Source organism: Myodes glareolus, chromosome X, assembly GCF_982192425.1.
Source record: "Myodes glareolus chromosome X, mMyoGla1.1, whole genome shotgun sequence".
Lineage (NCBI taxonomy): Eukaryota > Metazoa > Chordata > Mammalia > Rodentia > Cricetidae > Myodes > Myodes glareolus.
The window spans coordinates 54720043-54739124 of record NC_142053.1 but is presented as its reverse complement, the minus strand read 5'-3'; the positions used below and the strand labels follow the sequence as shown (position 1 = coordinate 54739124).

At 44.7% G+C, this 19082-nt stretch overlaps 2 protein-coding genes across 4 annotated transcripts in view; one reads left to right on the top strand and one right to left on the bottom strand.

Moving 5' to 3' along the window:
* The window catches only part of Btk (Bruton tyrosine kinase), a 44282-nt gene extending 32485 nt beyond the window's left edge, over positions 1-11797 (bottom strand). The window contains exons 1-3 of one of the 3 annotated variants that reach the window (XM_048417805.3): positions 11631-11797; positions 2460-2633; positions 1399-1497 (exon numbers count right to left, since the gene is read on the bottom strand). In XM_048417805.3, the coding sequence (XP_048273762.3) occupies positions 1399-1497; positions 2460-2600 (240 nt within the window). In that variant the 5' untranslated portion in view covers positions 2601-2633; positions 11631-11797. Of the gene's footprint in view, positions 1-1398; positions 1498-2459; positions 2634-11196; positions 11368-11630 lie in introns of those variants that run through there. The other 2 variants (XM_048417804.3, XM_048417806.3) reach the window with 2 other exon arrangements.
* A 3398-nt stretch (positions 11798-15195) lies between these two features.
* Rpl36a (ribosomal protein L36a) lies at positions 15196-18815 on the top strand. Its single transcript, XM_048417650.3, has 5 exons — positions 15196-15354; positions 15728-15833; positions 16145-16212; positions 17429-17551; positions 18275-18815. Exons 1-5 carry the CDS (start codon positions 15244-15246, stop codon positions 18293-18295), a joined length of 429 nt encoding a protein of 142 aa, XP_048273607.1. The 5' UTR covers positions 15196-15243; the 3' UTR covers positions 18296-18815.
* Positions 18816-19082: the final 267 nt, after the last annotated feature.

Here is a 19082-nt window from a genome sequence, read left to right as displayed (position 1 = left end):
TGCCCCTTGTGAGAGGGCAGCCCAGCAGTATTTTAGGTCGGGGGTTGTAAAGTTTTCCAGGTTAAGTGTGTACCTGCTAAGAAGGAAAGATGCTGACTTGGTATCACCAATTCGTGGGAGACTGAAGACCTTTCAGGCTGGAAAGGATGGCTCAGTGGTTAAGAGCACATAACTGCTCTCCCAGAGGGTCCATGTTTGGTCCCAAGAAGCCACGCCCACTCACAACATCTGCTTGAAATTCTAACTCAGGAATCTGACACTGGCCTCTGTGGGTAAATACAGAAACGCAAACATGCGCACACATTCACACACACACACACACACACACACACACACACACACCCCACATAATTAAAAATAAAACAAATTTTTTAAAAATGCTAAGCAAGCCCGGCGGTGGTGTCACATGCCTTTAATTCCAGCACTCAGAAGGCAGAGGCAGTAGATCTGTGAGTTCGAGGCCAGTCTGGAACTAAGAGCTAGTTCCAGGACAGACTCCAAAGCTGCAGAGAAGCCCTGTCTCGAAAACAAAACAAAACAACAAAAGCAAGCAAATTCTCTTTTGGGAATTTCTTTTTAAATCTCCTTTCTCTTTCTCTCTGTCTCTCTGTCTGTCTGTCTGTCTCTCTCTCTCTCTCTCTCTCTCTCTCTGTATGTGTGTATGTATGTATGTATGTATGTATGTATGTATGTATATTCTTCAGGAGCATGTCTGTGGAGGTCAGGGGACAGCCTCAAGTGTCAGTCCTCACCTTTCACCTTCTTTGAGCCATGGTCACTTTTTTAGCTGTTGCATATGCCAGACTAGTTGGGCCTTGAACTCCCAGGAATTCCTCTGTCTCCACTTCTCATCTTGACATGGGGGTGCCAAGATTACAGATGCACTGCTGGGTCTGGCTTTAGGTGAGTTCTGAGGATTCTCAAGTCCTCAGGCTTGTCTGGCAAACACTTTATCGCTGAGCCATCTCCCAGTCTGAATAAAAAACTGACTTTTCTTTCCTTTCTTACAGTCTTGCTTTCTCTCTGTTTCCTGTGTGTGTGTGTGTGTGTGTGTGTGTGTGTATGGGTGTGTGTGCATGTGTGTGTGTGTGTGTGTGTGTGTGTGCATGGGTGTGTGTGTGTGTGTCCACACCCGTGCTGCAGTTCTCATGTGGAGATGAGAGGCGGATTTTCAGGAGTTGGCTCTCTGCTTTCACTATGTGAGGTTTATGGATAGAACTCAGGTCATCAGGCTTGGCAGCATTTTCCCTTACCCACAGGGCAAGCTTGCTGGCTCCCTAAAGGAACAAAACTGTTCCGCAGTGCACAACAACAGTGCCATTCTCTCTGGAATATTTGGAAGTTCCAAATGCCTCCCAACCCCGTAGCTCTCCCTCCTTGACCCTGGCTTCTTCTCACCAGAATCTGTCTTTCTGGTGGAGGATTTTTTTCAGGAACCACTGTTTCAACGCAGGTGATCTTCTCAACATCTATTGAACCTTTCTTGCTGCCTCTTCTCTGAAGGAATGAGAAAGAAAATGAAGAAAGATTAAGAATGTTCAAGCAATCAGACATTTACACATCGTTATTTAATCAGTCTCTGTGGCGAGATGGTATGTAAAGCCTAACAGAACCCTGAACCCCGTTTCTGTTTATTTTTGAGACGGGGTCTCACTATGCAGCCCTGGTCGGACTGGAACTCACTATGTAGACCCAACTGAGTGCTGGGATTAAAGGTGTGTGCCCCTGGCAGAACCTGTTATTTAAACATCTACCTAACCTTTAAATACCAAATTGGAGACATGTTACATAGAAGGATAACAATTATGTGCAATTTTGTCACAAGAAATAGGCAATGATGACTTCTTGGATTTTATTCTCAACAAGCATATGAATTGTTTTTGTGGGGGGGGATGTCGAAACAGGGTTTCTCTTTAGCTTTGGAGCCTGTCCTACAGAACTCACTCTGTAGACCAGGGTGGCCTCAAACTCAGAGATCCACCTATCTCTGCCTCCCAAGTGCTAGGATTAAAGGCGTACACTACCACCTCCTGGCTCATATGAGTTATTACCAACCACAAGATTCTATCACCTTCTTCTTTTTTGTTTTATTTTGCTTTGTTTTTCGAGACAGGGTTTCTCTATAGCTTTGGAGCCTGTCCTGGAAATAGTTCTGTAGAACAGGCTGACCTTAAACTCACAGAAGATCCACCTGCCTCTTCCTCCTGAGTGCTGGGATTAAAGGCCTGCACCATCACCACCCTGCACACCTTCTAACACTCTTGAATTTTTTCCCCTTGCATGATTGTACCTAGTACTAGGCTAGGAAATATTTGCCAGAGTTTGCTGTACTTAGGTCAATTTTATTTCTACACCCTCCTACCCTGACCACGGAAGACCTATCTCATGTCTCACAGAAGACCGAAGACAACTAAATCCTTGAAATGGTGAATTTCAGACTTCACATTTGGGAAACTTACCCCACGTTCAAAGTCATACTCATAGTAGGAAAGTTTCTGCACGGTCAAGAGAAAGAGGCGCTTCTTAAAGTTTAAAGGGGATGTTTTCTTTTTCTGTTGGGAGCGCTTCAGAAAGATGCTCTCCAGGATCACTGCAGCCATGGCTTCCTCTCGCCTCCGGGACTCGTTGCTATGCTGTGGATAAGGACAGATCGTGAGGTTTTAGCACAGTCATCTCTATTCCTCCAGGCTCCTCCTCAGCCCTGCGTCTCATTTGAAACGAAACACGCATGCGCAACACTAGCAAGGCGCCTTCTGTCTGCCTGATCTCCTTCTTCCACAGTCCCCAACTTTGTCAAATTCCAGGCTCAGTGAAATGAACACTGAACTACGCCTAGCTTCTTGTGTAAGGGAACTGAATGCTCTAGCTAACCAACAACATATACCAGGCCTTTGGTAACGTCGAGACACCGCTTTACACTGTTTATCCTTTTCTGCCAAGTCGCCAGAATCTGTAAATGGTCAACATTTCTGTGAAATTCTTGGCCCGTATATTCTCAGAAGGGATAATTCGGGCACCAGAACTTCACTATGGCAGATACTGGACTTTCCGTTGCCAGTTTCCTGAACAATAGAAATAATTTTTCAAGAGTTGACCCATTCAGGTTTGTCGCCAAAAGGACACCAGAGGGTACAACTGTACTTATGAACACACAATAACTGCCATTCGACAGATTTAGCTCATGCCCTGCTGTCTGGGTTACAAAGGAGAGAAGTTTTGTTTTCAAGTTGAGAACAGTTTTACTGCAGTGGATTGGTGCTTTGGCCTCCCCTCCTCTTTCCTAAGGTAGTTTCTTTTAGATGGCAGGCAGGTAGCAGTGATGTAACTATGGAGCAATGGTTAAGAAGGTTAAGAGCACTTGTTGCTTTTGCAGGCAGCCAGCGTTCAGTTTCCAGCACCCATACAACGCTCACAACCACCTGTAACTGCAGTTCCAGGATATTTGGTGCTTTCTTCTGACCTCCACGGGCACCAGGCATGCAGGTGGTGCATACATGTAATTGCGGGCAAAACACTCACAACCATGCAATAAAATTTAAAAAGTAAATCTTTTTTTTTTCTTAAAAAAAAGTAATGTAACTATGTTGCTTTTAAGAATGTCATTTGTGCTCATGTAGGAAGAACAACATGCTTAGAACACTCCAGAAAATTTTGTGAACCATCGAAGAGTCTTTGTGGTGCAGAAGATGGAACACAGGGCCTTGCACGAGGGAGACAAGGACTCAGCCACAGAGGTACATCACTAGCCTCTTTGAAATTTATATTATATCTCTGAGACAGCATCTCTCTGTGTAGCTCATGGTGACCTTCAGCTCATTTGGTGGTCCAGGCAGGCCTGACCTGCTGCCTCAGCATCTAGAGTGCTACCTAGACTATAGGCCCGCAACACCAGGCATGGCTCACCGATGGCTTCTTCAGACAGACAGATGGACAGACAGACAGACACACATACACACACCACATCAATCCACCTAAAGTTTATGCACAATTTTATAAATTCTAAGTTTTCATTGGAATCATTAATGAAAAGGTGGTAGCCATAAAAAATGGAACATAAACAAAAATGTTTCATCATCTCTCCCTGGAGCTTTGTGAGGAGCAGGGCTCTCCCCTGCAAGGGTGTGGAGCTTTATTTTCACCAGATTCCTTTTGCTTTTGGTGGCACCACAGAAACCAAACAAGTCAAGTCAGCACTTTATTTTTTCACTGAAAAACTGTCTTTTTTTCAGTAGGGAGAGAAAGGGGGTGTCTTTTTTCGAAGCCCGGTGCTCTCCACAGTTATTTGGCTCTGCCTTGTGATACAGACAGTCCTATCGTCATGACGGGACGACAAGAACAGATCCAAGGAATGTCCAAATGCTCAGGATGATCTTCGCCTTCTGTCTACTGCAGAGCTGCTGCTGTCTTCTGGCAGTGGATTGACCAGACTAATGTTTTGTTGGTGATCTTTAGAGAGAAAGGATGCAGAAACGCAAGCCTTTCCCTGCACCTTGCTGCATAAGTCTCCTTCTTGGCCTCTGCCTAAAATGGACTCCCACCAGAGTGACAAGCTGGCAAGATTATGAGCAATCAGTCCTACCTTCAGTTTCAGCCCAAACACCCAAGAAGTTCCTCTTAGAGCACTGTCCCCTGTTTCCTAATGAGTAGTGGTAAAAGCGCAACCATACCCCAGTCTTCTTAGCTGTTAAGTCGTGGAGACCTTTGTAACAATACCACTCGTGCGTCATGGTGAATTACATCAAGCACCTCTTTCAGAATCGAAGACCCAAATTACAGAAGGCGAAATAAAACCCTAAGGAAAGTGAATGGCATAAACAGTACAGAGGGTCAAAAGCACTCCAACAAACCATGCCCAGTTGTTTGTGTGCGCCAGAGAGTAAAGGTCAAGGGGCCTTTGACCTTTAATTATGTTGTGAATCTTAGTGGACGCACTTAGACCCAGCATTGGTTTCAGTTCTGATAATGTCCTCTTATGTCCTGTAAGACATATGCTGGGTGTTGCCTCTGTCTTCCTTCCTTCATTCATTCATTCACGCATTCATTCATTCTTTCATTCATTCATTTTTTTCCCCTTCAACACATCTAATTCATACAAGAGGAAGCCTTCTGTCTCTCTCAAATGCCTGTACTGAGGTAAGGTTTACTGCTGAAGTATGAGGAAGTAAGCAACCATCACCCCTCTGAGCCACAAGCGAGATGGCCTCTAGCGCTAGACCACTGAGCTGCACAGTTACTGCAATTTCCATAGTTTGTTAGCCCCTTGACTGTTTCTCTCCCATTCCTTAGAGTGAAATCCAGACTCACACAACCTCCAAATGTGGCAGTTCTTCCTTAGGCTCCTCTGATCCTTTAGCCAATAATAGAAAAGGAGAAACATCTCTCTCTGCATCCCCCAGAAGGCTGGCTGGCATAGTGTGGCGGACTGCTCTGCATTAGCAGGTAGAGCCTTGTAGCTACTCATTGTGGGAAACTCCTTTTTGTCTCTAACAATTCCATTGGCTAATAGAGGTGATCCAAACACAAAACATGCATGATGAGGGCTGCCTCTGCTCGTGTTAATCAAGGGGTGGGAGACAGGGTTGAAACAGAAGTAACAGAAATGTCACATATACTGAGAGATGTTCATAAAGATGATGCAAAAGAAGGGGGAGAAAAATGACAGAAAATATGAGTTGTTTATACGACATATGGTTTCAGTATTATTACTGAAGTCTGAATACAAGGAATACACGAAGCCACCTTTTGCATCCTCCCAGCTCTACAAGCAGCATGAAATTCAGAAAGAGGAAGCCTGTTAGTAAGAGCTCAGTCACCATACAAACTGCACTATGCCAGGGAATTAATAAAAATAACACGCGAAGAGTCGATAAATAAAAGCATCAGTGGCAATTATCCTCGCTTATGATAAGACAGACCACTACCAGGGACAACACTGGAGCGACATTCCATAAAGTACAAAGCTTGCCAGTGGTTGAAGGGAGTTCATGAGACAGATGCGAATCAATAGTACCCCAAACAACTCCTTAACCAGACTATTCAAGAGGTACCATTTTCTCATTATTTCTCCTTTAGAGTTCTGGGTAATTGACCATCAAACATCTGGCCATTTCGATTCTCTCTGTAGGGATATGGAAGAGAACTCTTGCTCCAGTGCCGTTCACCTGTCAGGCACTTTGGGATTATTATTATTATTATTATTATTATTATTATTATTATTATTTCTGGTTGTGGTGCTGGGAATGAAGCTCAGGGTCTTATTCCTACTTGTCTAGAGCTCTCCCACTGAGCCACACAGCCCAGTTTCTGATCGACATCTTATGTGTGTAATTCCAGCTGTTCTTCACAACAGACACACGGGACCTAATATCCGTGGGCTGTGTGACTTGTCCAGCACTCTATAGCTCTGCTGTGTCACTCTTGCAGTTTGTGAGCATGCCATACTTCCCAGATTGATTTAAATTGAATTCCCTTTTTTTTGCCACAAGGTCCAATGTAGCCCAGGTTGTTATCAAATTTTCTAGGTCGTCAAGATAGACCTTGGGCTTCTGATCCTCTCCTGCCTCTATCCCCTGAGTGTTGGGATGTGTGCACCCCCATACCCAGGTTATGTGGTGATATCAAACTCAGAGGCTTTTCCTTCCCTTCCCTTCCCTTCCCTTCCCTTCCCTTCCCTTCCCTTCCCTTCCCTTCCCTTCCCTTCCCTTTCCTTTCCATCTTTCCTTTCTTTTCCTCCCCTCCTGTCCCCTCCCCTCTCCTCCCCTCCCTTCTTCCTTCCCTTTCCTTCTGTTTTCTTCCCTTTCCATCTTTCCTTTCCTTTCCTTTCCTTTCCTTTCCTTTCCTTTCCTTTCCTTTCCTTTCCTTTCCTTTCCTTTCCTTTCCTTTCCTTTCCTTTCCTTTCCTTTCCTTTCCTTTCCCTTCCCTTCCCTTCCCTTCCTTCCCTTCCCTTCCCTTCCCTTCCCTTCCCTTCCCTTCCCTTCCCTTCCCTTCTTCCCTTCTTTCCTTTTCACTGAGGCAGAGTCTCATTATGTCCATTATGTCCATTAGCCCAGGCTGTCCTGGAACTCACTATGTAGATCAGGCTGGCCTTAAACTCCCAGAGATCCTCTTGCCTCTGCCTTCCAAAGTCTGGGATTAAAGACATACTCACCATGCTCAGGCAGAAGAAAGGTCTTTAAAATGTCATCTCCATAGTAACAAAGCAACCCAATTAGGAGTGGTAAATTCCCAAAGAATTCTGTTTAGACTCTACTGAAACATTGTTTAGACTCTACTTATACTGTCAGCATTACAGGTGACCAAATTAATGGTAAAACCTAACACTAACACTAGCAATTTTCAATTGAATTTTTGTTTCCCTTTGGTTAAACGTTTATTTTTCTCTATTATATCAAAATAACACAAATTCATTGTAGAAAATTCTTTCAAGTTCAGGGATATTAAAAATTAAAAAATCAGTTATGAGCCTCATATATAGACGTGTTAGTATTTTGGCATCTTTTTCATTTTTCTGTGCACATTTCTTATTGTAGTTGGATTCATATTGCACATATCATGTATAGTTTGCTTATGTTTAAAAATATCTATGAGGGCTGGAGAGATGGCTCAGTGGTTAAGAGCACTGACTACTCTTCCAGAGGACCTAGGTTCAATTCCCAGCACCCACATGGCAGCTCACAACTGTCTAAAGATCCAGTTGCTGGGGATCTGACACCTTCACACCAATGCACATAAAATAAAAAGTTAAATAAACCTTTAAAAAATTTTTTAAAAAAAATCTATGTATCCATTCATCCATCCATGCAATAATATTTTTTGCCAAAACAAAGTTTCAAAGATTCTTGTTTACCATTATTCCTAGCCACGCCTGTGAAGTAGGCGTGTTATCTCAGCACTCCGGAGGCTGAGATAGGAGGATCACATAGTGAGTTTAAGGCCAGTCTGAGCTGCACAGAGAAACCCTGTCTCGAAATCTAAATAGCAAGAGCAATACCAACAAAAATAATTGATAATAATAATAATGATAAAGAATCAAAGAGATGGTCAGCAGTTAAGAAGAGCGCTTTCTACTCTTCCAGAGGACCGGAGTTCAGTTCCCAACATCCACATCCAGCCATTCACAGCTGTCAAGAACTCCAGCTCAAGGGAATCTGACTCTCTCTGAAAGCATCAACACACACTTATGCACACGTACACCACACAGACACCACACACGCAGGCGCGCACACCAGACACAGGCCCATACGCCATATACACACTGACACACATGCACAGATACGGACACACACATACACACCACAGAAACACATCCATACAGACACACACATACCACACACAATGCATAAGGAAACGTGAAAAGTGTGTGTGCACTTTGCATTTTGATACTTATTGCCAAAATACTTCCCAAAGAGCATGCCTATTCCCGCTCCAAAGAGTAGGTTTTGAGAGCCTGAGTCCCCTTTGCTCTCCAGCTTTACTTCATTTATTTCCAATTCACTGCCAGTCATTTTCGAGTCTGCTTTTATTGTCCACAAACTTTTTCACTGGGTCAGTGGTCTCAAATTCTAGTTTGTCTTAATCTCCCACTTGCCTACAATTCAAGTCCTTGGAACTCTCCGAACTTTCTTTCAAGGAGTGAGACTTCATTTTCATTTTGGTAAGGGTCAGCAGCGAGAAGTACTGAGGCTCAGATAACCAGTGTTACTCAAAGTCTTTACATTTTGTGGCTCATTGGAAGTGGCCTTTCAAAGAGTCGGGGGTGGGGAGGAATGCCTGTGATTAAATGGTCCAGGTTTATGAAGCTCTCAGATCACAGTCCATTGCTCTATATGAACCTCTGCAACAAACTGAAAGTTACACGTGGCCCAATTGTTTCAGGCTCCTCAGAGGCGTGTTCCCCTCCCCCTCCCCTGACGGCTTCATGCATAACCAAGCAGGTTTGGAGTAAAATAAGTCAGTCTCCTCCATAACAACAACTACTTCTTCCTCCTCCTCCCCCTTCACCCTCCTCCTTCTTCTCCACATTTGTGAAACAAGGTCTAGCTCTGCTTTTCGGGTTGATCAGGAACTCCAGGTAATCCTCCTGCTTCAGCCTCCTGAGCGCTGGGATTACAAGTATGTGCCTCCACACCCAACTCTTCTTTAACCGTCTCTTGAACTTGGTTACACTCAAATGTCTAGGCCTCCTTTATCTTCAGGAATTAGCAATCAGCCCCCAGCATTGCTGAGGTTAACGTAGTCATGCAGACATGGATGACTCTCGGGAGAAGGCCCAAACTTTGGTTTTCAGCAGCCATATCTTCCCCGTTAGAACTGACTTCCTGCTCTGGCTCTAGACCACTGACAAGAGACTCTATGGGAAATTTGCTCAAATGGAAATAACAAATCATAGTGACTATTTAAATTGCATCAAGACCCTATGAGAAGATGGAAAGTTACACTAGTTCTTCGCCATAAGGCATTTGCAAACTGTCTGAACAAAACATCAACAGCCATAAGCAACAAGAACCTGGATTTTTGTACAAGCAAATAGATTAAACAGCCTGAATTTTTTTAAAAGAAGTCAGGTCAGGTGTAGTAGTGTCCACAAGCAATACCAGCACACAGGAAAGTAAGGCAGAAGGACCACAAGTTTGAGACTAGTCTGGGCTACATAGCCTTGGTTAGATGGGTAAGACCTTAGTTCCAAATAAAATAAATCAATAAAGTCAGAATAGAGTGGATAAGGCAAGCCTTAAGGGATACTGCATGAATGTAATACTTCAGGTTTCTATGAGAATTTGCATTTTGTGGCTTATTTCAAATAATTGAGAAAGGCAATAGTCCACTTGCTTCAGAAGTGTGGCATGCAAAATGAGGGAAGGAGCAGAACTAAAATGTTCATCTAACAGCAAAGAGGACAGCCTCTGAGCTGCCTGCAGTGTCCCCGGGCCAGCCTCTGGACTGCTGCTACTCCTGCCTCTGGAATTGAAGGGCATGGGATCAACACCCAGCCCCACCCCCACTGCTGCTCTAGAACCGCACAGCACAGGATAAACCTTCCAGCTTTGAGAGCTGGGTAGTAAGGAAGGTACCGGTTCATCTGGAGGTCTGGCCACTCACTCCAGAATGCCTCTGTTGGCTTGATCAGAGCAGCAATCTGAATCTAAATCTCACACCATTTGCCCCTAGGTCAACCCTATGGGCAGCTGGCAGGGCTCGGGAGGAACAAAACTAGTAAGGACTGCTGAGATACAGCGCTTACTTTGACCAGGGGCCTGTCTTAACGACTTTATGTTTATTTATACACATAGTCCTGGCAAGAACATCCAAGCAAAACAACAGGCAGGTGGGAAGGGGGAAGAGAAAGGAAAAATAGCTTGAGGAGAAAGTGGCAAGATAAATTTGATACAATTTAAAGGCTATTAAGTGCTGCTTCTGGATCAGGGGATAGCGGCCAGGAAATGAGAGGAGAAATAATGAAGCCAGGAGAAAAGGCAGCCAGGCACATGGTAGGCAGCAGTAAGAGGAAAAACCTTCCCAGAGACCTCAGGGGTTGGCCACACTGTCTCAGCTGGGGCGGAGGCTGCTTTGCGCTGGCCCTGTCTCCTACCCACTGTTACCACGAGGTTCCCACAGCCTCCACACAATCCTTCCTAGAAGCCAGCTCTCATCCTCATAATATTTGGTCTGTTGAAGGCCAAGCCAAGTCGCCTCCGCCCCATGCAGCACAGGCCTTTCCCCAGCTAGCACTGCCATTTGAGACCCATGAGCTATTTTAGAGGTTTTGCAGCTTAAGTGGCCTCTTAGAATTCCTTCTTCTAAGGGTCTCGTTGACACGAGGACACATTTCAGGTCTTCGAACAGTGTCTGGTGAAAATGGCTTGCTTTCACCCTACAGTTGTCTGCAATGTTGCTTTGCCACCAAGAGCTGCAGAGCTCCATTTCCAAGGTTGGCTACCTTTTCAGATGGTCACCTCGGCTCACTGTCTCCTCTTCCGACAGCCACCCCACCACACTGGCCCTCTCCAGAAGACCTTTACATTCCCCTCCATCATTGGAAAGGCATGCCAGGGTCTTCTGCTGGTGACACTTCCACTCTCCATGAGTCTCCTCCACCAGCAGATACATGGAAGCAGCCATGTTTCCTGTCTGTCCTTTCGGGGTCCCAACAGAAGTCCTTAAGACTGCTGCCCCGTCTCTGCGTCACCTCAGACCCACCTCAGACCCACCTCAGTTCTGACTTAATGCAGGTAGCTTCCCAGACGTAATGAGATGCCGGGACTTGGAAGGTGGGACTCGCTCTCTGAAGACACTGGCCCTGGAGACATATTCTTACGGTCCAGAGAGGAAGGACAGTCTGAACAAACCCCACCCTTTCGCAGCCACTCAGTTCCCTTTTTTTGTTTCCTGACTTAAACCAATGCCTTTTTTTTTTCTTCTTAGCAATATGGTCTCTGGTTCCGTGCTGCTGTCCCTATTCTGCTTCCCCCAACGCTCCCCACCCTCATTTGCCTGGGACCTCTTACACTAATAGAGTCCAGCTTGGAGAGAACCTTAGCTTTCCCGGGGCTGCCGAGTCCCCTAAGATTACGGGGCAGGACTGAACACACAGGTCAGCAGGCTACCCTCCCTGGGGTAAAAGGATGACATACCTAAAGAATTGTGGGGGTGATCAGCACAGGAAGAGAGGTGTCCAAGCTGGCAAGACACAGAACCAAGCCAGTGTCTTCAAGGTCTCTCGTCCCCTTAGGAGGGGAGACTCAGGGTCATGCAGTTCAACTTGACGGATGAAGAGGGCTCCCTCAGAGACCCTGAAATACATAGCCTGGCAGAGGTAGAGACAAGACTTCCCCTGCTGAGTCATTTTCTAAGAAAGTTTTTTTTTTTCTACAGATAAATATGCCTGAATGTAAGCCCACACAAAGACTTGCGCCCTTCCCCATTCTTTTGTGAATATTCCTCCTTCAAGATTCAACCTTATGAACTGAGGTTTCCATGAGGAAACCTTATGAGGTTTCCATGAGGAAACACATTTATAATCCAGCAACTAGGGTGATGCAGGTTGGCTGGTCACAAGTTCAAAGCCTGGACAGCATAGGAGATTCTGTCTCATTTTGTCTGTCTCATTTTTTCTCTCTCAAAGATAAACAATTGACAGCATTTTCTTTGATTCTGCAAAGCAGTAAACAAGGTGTGTTATTTGAAACCTGCATGTTCCCTCCACGGGGCCCTAGTTTGTGTTCCAGCTTCTGTTTTCTCCCCAAGGATCCTCTAAAGAAATGCAGCCAGTATCTGCCACAGACCTGAAGGTGTCAGAGCCCCCGGGGACTGATTTTCTTGTCCATCTTCAGTCATGGGGCACTTTTGTATCGCCTTCCCCTGAGATGCTATACTCTAATATGGAAACATATCACTGATTCCAAAAACTGATCAGAATGTTGAAAGCACCGGGAGTTTTAAAAAAATGGCAGGTTGGGAAATCATTGCATTGGTATAGATGGATGGGCACCAAGTGTTAAATGGCTTTCTCTACTTTGCCGACGAGTTATGTCCTTTCCCTGGTCACATGTACTAACTGTTCCAGTCACCAATGGAGTGACCACAGACATTGACCACCCCTCCCCTTTTCTTTAGTCAAATGCTCCTTGTCACATGCCCCATGTTTTCTAAAGGTCCATTTGCGATAGGAATTGCGAGTTCATAGGGGCACTGTGGGAAAATAGACAGGGAGGCAAAGGGGAAGGGCAGAATAAAGCTACTTCTTCACCCTTGGCTCCCAGCCACTCAGCGAGCACACTCACTCATACCAACAGAACTATGCCCAAACAGAACAGTACGGACAAATAAGCTGACAGTACAGATGCAAATGGCTACCACTGGGTAGACTGGCGAGACAGTCCAGCAGGCAAAAGCACTTGCTGCCAGGCCTGATGACTTGTGTCCAATGTCCATGGAAGGAAAGGGGGTGGCAATAGTGCTTGTGAAAATGGTACCTGGGCTTTGCTGACAGCAGCTAAAAGAAGTGGCAAAGCAGAAACATATATGACTGAGAGTCAAGATGACACTGGGCTTTTTTGTAGAAGTAAAATATCTGGAGGAAAGTGAATGTCTCACACACTGTGCAATGCCGGACTGTACCTAGATTCTTGTCTTTAGTTCTCAGTGGTTCATTTTGGAGAAAATAATGAGCAGAGACGTGTAGACTATTGCTAAACAAAGTTTGAACTATAGGATGAATAATTTGGGGGGTCTAATTAATGTTCTATTGTTTATTTGAAATTAGATAAGAGAGTTGACTTAAGTGTCTTCACCCCTACACACACACACACACACACACACACACACTCACGTAGGCAATATTGGATGGTGATGGTTGTGTTAATTTGACTGTGGCAGTTATGCAAGATAAGTGTATATCATCATATTGTATACAATACAAAATATATGCAATTTTGTCAATAAAATATTTTAAAATAAAAAGTTCTGCTGGGCAGTGGTGGCACACACCTTTAACCCCAGCACTTGGGAGGCAGAGGCACACGAATCTCGGTGCATTCTGGGCAAGCCTGGTCTACAAAGAGAGTTTGTTACACAGAGAAACACTGTTTCAAACAAACAAACAAAAAAGTTCCCCAAACCACATCACATGGGGAATGAGTAAAGAAACAAAGTTTGATTAGATGAAGAAGGCTAATTGTCTTTTTATCTTCAGATTACTTACATGGAAAACAAAACAAAACAAAAAACAAGAAAAACCAAACAAAAAAAAAAAATTTAGAAACTCCCTAAAGGCCAATGAGAGTTTTTAAGAGTCTAGGCAGAGGAAAGTACTGCTGGACTTTAGGTTCGCAGCTTGGCAAAGAAATGCAGCAGGCTGTGGAGTTGTTACTATCTTAGCCCCTGGAGACCACCCAACAGAAGTGTGGGTGGAGTTAATTTGTTTCTGGAGCATTATGCAAAGAGATATCCAGGGCCTCCTAACATCAGCTCCTGGTTCACTGCTGCCTCCTCTTGCATTCTAGCCCAAACATCTACATTGCAGGTGCCTCTCTTTCCCTGTGCAATATACTGGTTAAGACTAGGAATTATGTGCTGTTAAATGGCCGAAGGTTGAATTCCAACTTCCAAAATAACCATGTGTGTGACTTTGGATAAATCAGTTTCCTCATTTGGTAAATACTAGTCATAGGAAACAGCTCCTGAAGATTGGCAGGCATCCAGACACAGTGGCACATAGCACATACATGTGGCCCCCACCACTCAGGATAAGGATCAGAAGTTCACAGCCATCTTTAGCTACATAGGTGAGTTTAAGGTCACCCTGGGATTTCTGAGGCTCTCCCCACCCCAAAGATAGCTGGTATAATAGGCAGGCCATATATTATATAATCATATTATAGTATCATGCGATAGTAAAGGAAATAGAGTTCTGGAATCATAGAACGCATGGGGGTGAGGTGTGCTGCTACTACTGATGACAGCGGACCAAAGCCTTCACATGCCACGGGATGAATGCCCTCCCCCCTGGAAAATGGAAGTAGCATTACCACGTTCCTCCTAGACTCACTCTGAGAATCTATTTTAAAACTCAGCTAGCTTCCTTCAGCCTTTCTCAGTTGGACTAACTTGAAACTTCATACATGTCTGCTGCCAAGTACTCAGGGAAGCTGAGGTATGTTTTCTTGGTTGGCCCAACTATCTCAGAAGCCAGATAAATTCATTGCTAGTTTTCATAACTAAGATCAGCCAATTTACTTCCTCAGCTAAAAGGTACTGCTTTCATTGGATTTTTTTTTTCTTTCTTCAAAGTACTTAGCCTGAGATTGGACAGTATCAATTACTATGTCCTGCTCCTATAACAGTGCCTGAAACAGAAGAGACATTAAATAAATGAGTTGAAGTGACTGGCTCCCTCCCAGGGCTTCCGTGAGCCACATTTTGCTGGTTAAGATCGTTTCAGTTTCCTTGAAGTGGAACAAGAATGTTAGGCTGAGATGGAAGACCCCTCCACTTGATCCTAGACCCTGGTCGGCTCCAACACGGGAGATTGGAGTCTGGGAAGAGCATTGCTTTCTTCGCTTAAGCTACTAAATTGCAACCTCCGCCAAAAGGGATGGAGTAATGAAAGCTGAGGGGCACTAGGCGGGAGGAAGTGAAGGAAAGAGCCACGGGCTTAAGGCGGAGCCTTGGCTGAAGCGCTTGTCTGCGGCTGAGGCAAATCATCCAGCCATCCGAGGGCGCTGCGCTGGGATCCTTACAGACTCTATGGTAGCTGTCTCCCACGGCTCTGAGGAAGTGTACCCAGGCACCGCCTATAAACTTCCGTTGCTGGCCTTGCCTCTTTCTTTCTGTGCCGAAATCGCAGCCGCCAACATGGTATGATCGCGTGTCGGGGTTTCGTAGTATCCACCATAATCCTTGCAGCCGGCGTGGACAGTATTGTCCCAGAGTCCGTCAAGGCTCCGTCAGGACCTCGATGTACCTAAGAAATCTAACATTGCCGAGAGCGACACACAGGGAACGAAGTTCTGGGCGGAGGAATTGAAGTGGTGGGGCGGTTTAGCTGCGGGTGGATATACACTTGGCGCGTGTGACTGAACCATCTTTTAAAGCTACGTGGTCGTTGTGTTTTAGTGAGTTGTTGTAGTTAGCTTCATCTGGATCCAGGGAGGGTGCTGGGTCATTGCGGTCCGGTAACTGCACGTTCTGAAAGCCTTTTTTTTTTAAAAAAAAAAAAAAAAAAAACTAGGTGAACGTTCCTAAGACCCGCCGGACATTCTGCAAGAAATGCGGCAAGCACCAACCCCACAAAGTGACACAATACAAGAAGGGCAAAGATTCTTTGTATGCCCAGGGTAAGCTGCTTATATGTAATTTGATGATGGCTAGGGTACAGGGATGGGGAGTTGGTGGGAGATAAAGGCCAGCTATGTAAAGCAAGCTGGTCTGGAATAAGCAATCCTGCCTCAGCCTCTCAAGGCTGTGCCTGTTTCCTGTATGTAAATAATCTGGTTATGATGTGACACTTGTGAGAAGTATTAACGAGTCCAGGTATTCCCCCCTCCTTGGATGCAGTGCGTCCTCAATTTAAACTTAAGACTTTTACTTGTGGCTGTTATGATATAGGATCTGTGTACAGCATACCATAACAAATAACTTTTTCCAGGAAAGCGGCGTTATGACAGGAAACAGAGTGGCTATGGTGGGCAGACTAAGCCTATTTTCCGCAAAAAGGTTAGTGATTCCTAAGTGACATGTTTCTTGATTATTGTGGTAAGGACCTTGGCATTTGCCATCTCTAGTCTACAAGCATTAGTATAGTTTGGCAGCTAAGTTATCCCACTTAGCGGCAGGAATGTTTCCAAGGCAATGGAGCTGGGAGTCAACCCAGATCTGACTATAGTTGAGAGTATAGCATCTCCCTTTAAAGAGGCAAAAAAAAAAAATGAAGGAATGTGCCTCTCTTTCCTAAGAAGTGAATTATGTGTATACCAGCAAGATCGTTCATTCGTTTATCGCCATCTCTGAATCCTAAGCTCTTCGTTGCTGGAGGCTCAGTGGTAGAGTTTGAGGGCAACCCAGGTTCGATTCCCTGTATTGCCATGAAGGGCTATCTGGATTTCTCAGTCTCATGAAGTCTTACAGTGCATGTGTAGGCCTTCCACTGGCTGAATTCTGGATTCTTCTCCAGTTTAATGAAGTTCCTTCTTTAGGGAACCTGAATTTATTTGTTCATCTCTTTGTTCCTAATCTGCCAGCCTGGTTGTAGAAATTAATGACTTCCTTTGGGTCCTGGATTGGGTGTCGAGTAATGGGAATGCTTGTTCGTTTAAATGTTCAGCCCATTTTGTATGGGAGAGGGAGGCATTTCAGCTTTCAGACTGCAAACTAGCAACAAACCTATCACTAAATTAATTAGTGTATTTTAAAAGTTGATTATTAGCCAGGCGGCAGTGGTGCATGACTTTAATCCCAGTCCCCGGGAGGCCGAGGCAGATGGGTCTCTGAGTTCAAGGCCAACCTGTTACATAGAGAAACCCTCTATTGAAAAAAAGTTGAGTATTAGTGGGGCGTGTAACTGATTTTAGGGCTAATTGAAGTCTTGAGAAAATTGATTGAATTCCAAAAGTTGTATTTCATATTTGCATCAAATGCTGGCTTTTATTTGACTTAACCACTAAAGAATACAAATAGTCTGAAAGGCTACAAATTTAGTTTTTGGGGGGGGTAAGGGGAGGCAATGTCATGTAGCCAAGGCTGGCCTCAAATTCATGTGGTTGCAGCTTGTCTCCACCTCCAAAGTGATGGGAACATGGGCGTGCACAACTGCATCCAGCTTCAGTTTTCTCACTCAAAATGATTGACTTCTGGATTTTTTTTCCTCTCCATGGCCAAATACAGATCGTGGCAAACTAATTTTGTGACGGATTTTACTTCGTTTCTTTTGTAGGCGAAAACTACAAAGAAGATTGTGCTGAGACTGGAATGTGTGGAGCCCAACTGCAGATCTAAGAGGATGCTGGCTATTAAGAGATGCAAGCATTTTGAACTGGGAGGTGATAAGAAGAGAAAGGTACTCTCCTTTTAAATTAGCCTTATTCCTAGAGGAAACTGTTCTGAGCTTACTGTGCCACAGGGCATCCTCAGCAGTAATTGTCCACAGCTGAAGGTACAAGTGCCATAGCCCACATCTGAAATGCTTGGGACCAGAAGTTTTTTTGGGGGGATTGGTTTTTCAATACAGAGTTCTCTGTAGCTTTGGAACTTGTCCTGAACTTGCTCTGTAGACAAGGCTGGCCTCAGACACAGATCCCTCCTGTCTCTGACTACTGAGTGCTGGGATTAGAGGTGTGTACCACCACTGCCAGGAGGATAGTTCTTTGGTTTTTTTGAGGCAGGGTTTCTCTGTGTAGGTCCAGCTGTCCTGTAACTCCCTTTGTAGAGCAGGCTGGCCTCAAACTCATGTGCCTGCCCCTGCCTCTCGGGGGCTGGGATTAAAGGTGTGCACTATCAGCGCTTGGCAAGTATTTTATTTTTAGGTTTTATTTTTCAGATTTGTGAGCTTTTTATGTGCCTTATTAGCTGAAAAAAATCTAACACCAGTATATCTGAATGGCTTAAGGGTTTTAGTGTGTGGGCAACAGGGTCTCCTTAGAAATGTTTTGTGATCTTGGATTGAAGCCAGGGCCATGGTAGGCAGGCACCCAGCTACTGAGCTATGTACTGAGCCCAGGGATAGTGGAAGGTTCCTTAAAAACTTCAAGCTCACCACTTTGTTCTTCTGTTCTGTTTCCAGGGCCAAGTGATCCAGTTCTAAGCTGACCTTGTTATGAAGACAATAAAATCATGAGCTTTCACTCAGCCTTGTTTGATTTCAGTTGGTCTTTTGGGAGGGAATAAACTGAAGCTGTCAAGAAATTCCCTCAGCTTGCTGGCTGAGTGCTGCTCAACCTTGTTGAGCCGGTGTGAAACGTGACTAGTGACTACTTACAGCTTAAAATACACGAGTTACTGGTTATAAAATCCTAAATACTTATTTCAGGGTATAGGAGTCTTATGCCTTTGCTACTTCTGGTGTGTAGTGGGGCGATTTGGCTTAGTTCTCCAGGCAGCATAGTATACTAATATACATGCACAATTGCTGGGTGAGAGTAGTTAAAAATGGATTGGTTGGAACTGTGTGAAAACCTATTTGTCATTAGGGCAGTTCATTTGATTGTCTTCATTTGCAGTGCCTCCCAAGTACTGGGATTAAAGGCACCACACCTGATATCTTTGAAATCTACCAAGGAAGCTGATTTCATTTTTCCTTTGCAATAAACTGTAAGCAAATCATACCAAGTGCCTCACCTAGTGGTCAGCGTGTGGTTGGCATGCCTTTAAATCCTGGCTCTAGAGCTAGCCAAATAATCAAGAACAGTTATTCTGGTTCCTGAGGACCCTATACCCTTTTGACTTCCTGGGTATCATGCATGCATGTGGAACACATACGTTTAGGCAAAAACATAAATGTAGAGATTTTTTTTTAAATCCCAGCTTTATGGATTCTTAGCCAAATATGAACCAGAACACCTGAAGTATCCGTTACCAGCTCCTGACACAGG

Excerpts from the sequence above, each read along its gene's own strand:
- Rpl36a (XM_048417650.3), top strand. The coding sequence starts at position 15,244 with ATGGTAGCTGTCTCCCACGGCTCTGAGGAAGTGTACCCAGGCACCGCC. Across the intron at positions 16,213-17,428 it reads AGCCTATTTTCCGCAAAAAG|GCGAAAACTACAAAGAAGAT; the intron begins GTTAGTGATTCC and ends TTTCTTTTGTAG. Across the intron at positions 17,552-18,274 it reads GAGGTGATAAGAAGAGAAAG|GGCCAAGTGATCCAGTTCTA; the intron begins GTACTCTCCTTT and ends TTCTGTTTCCAG.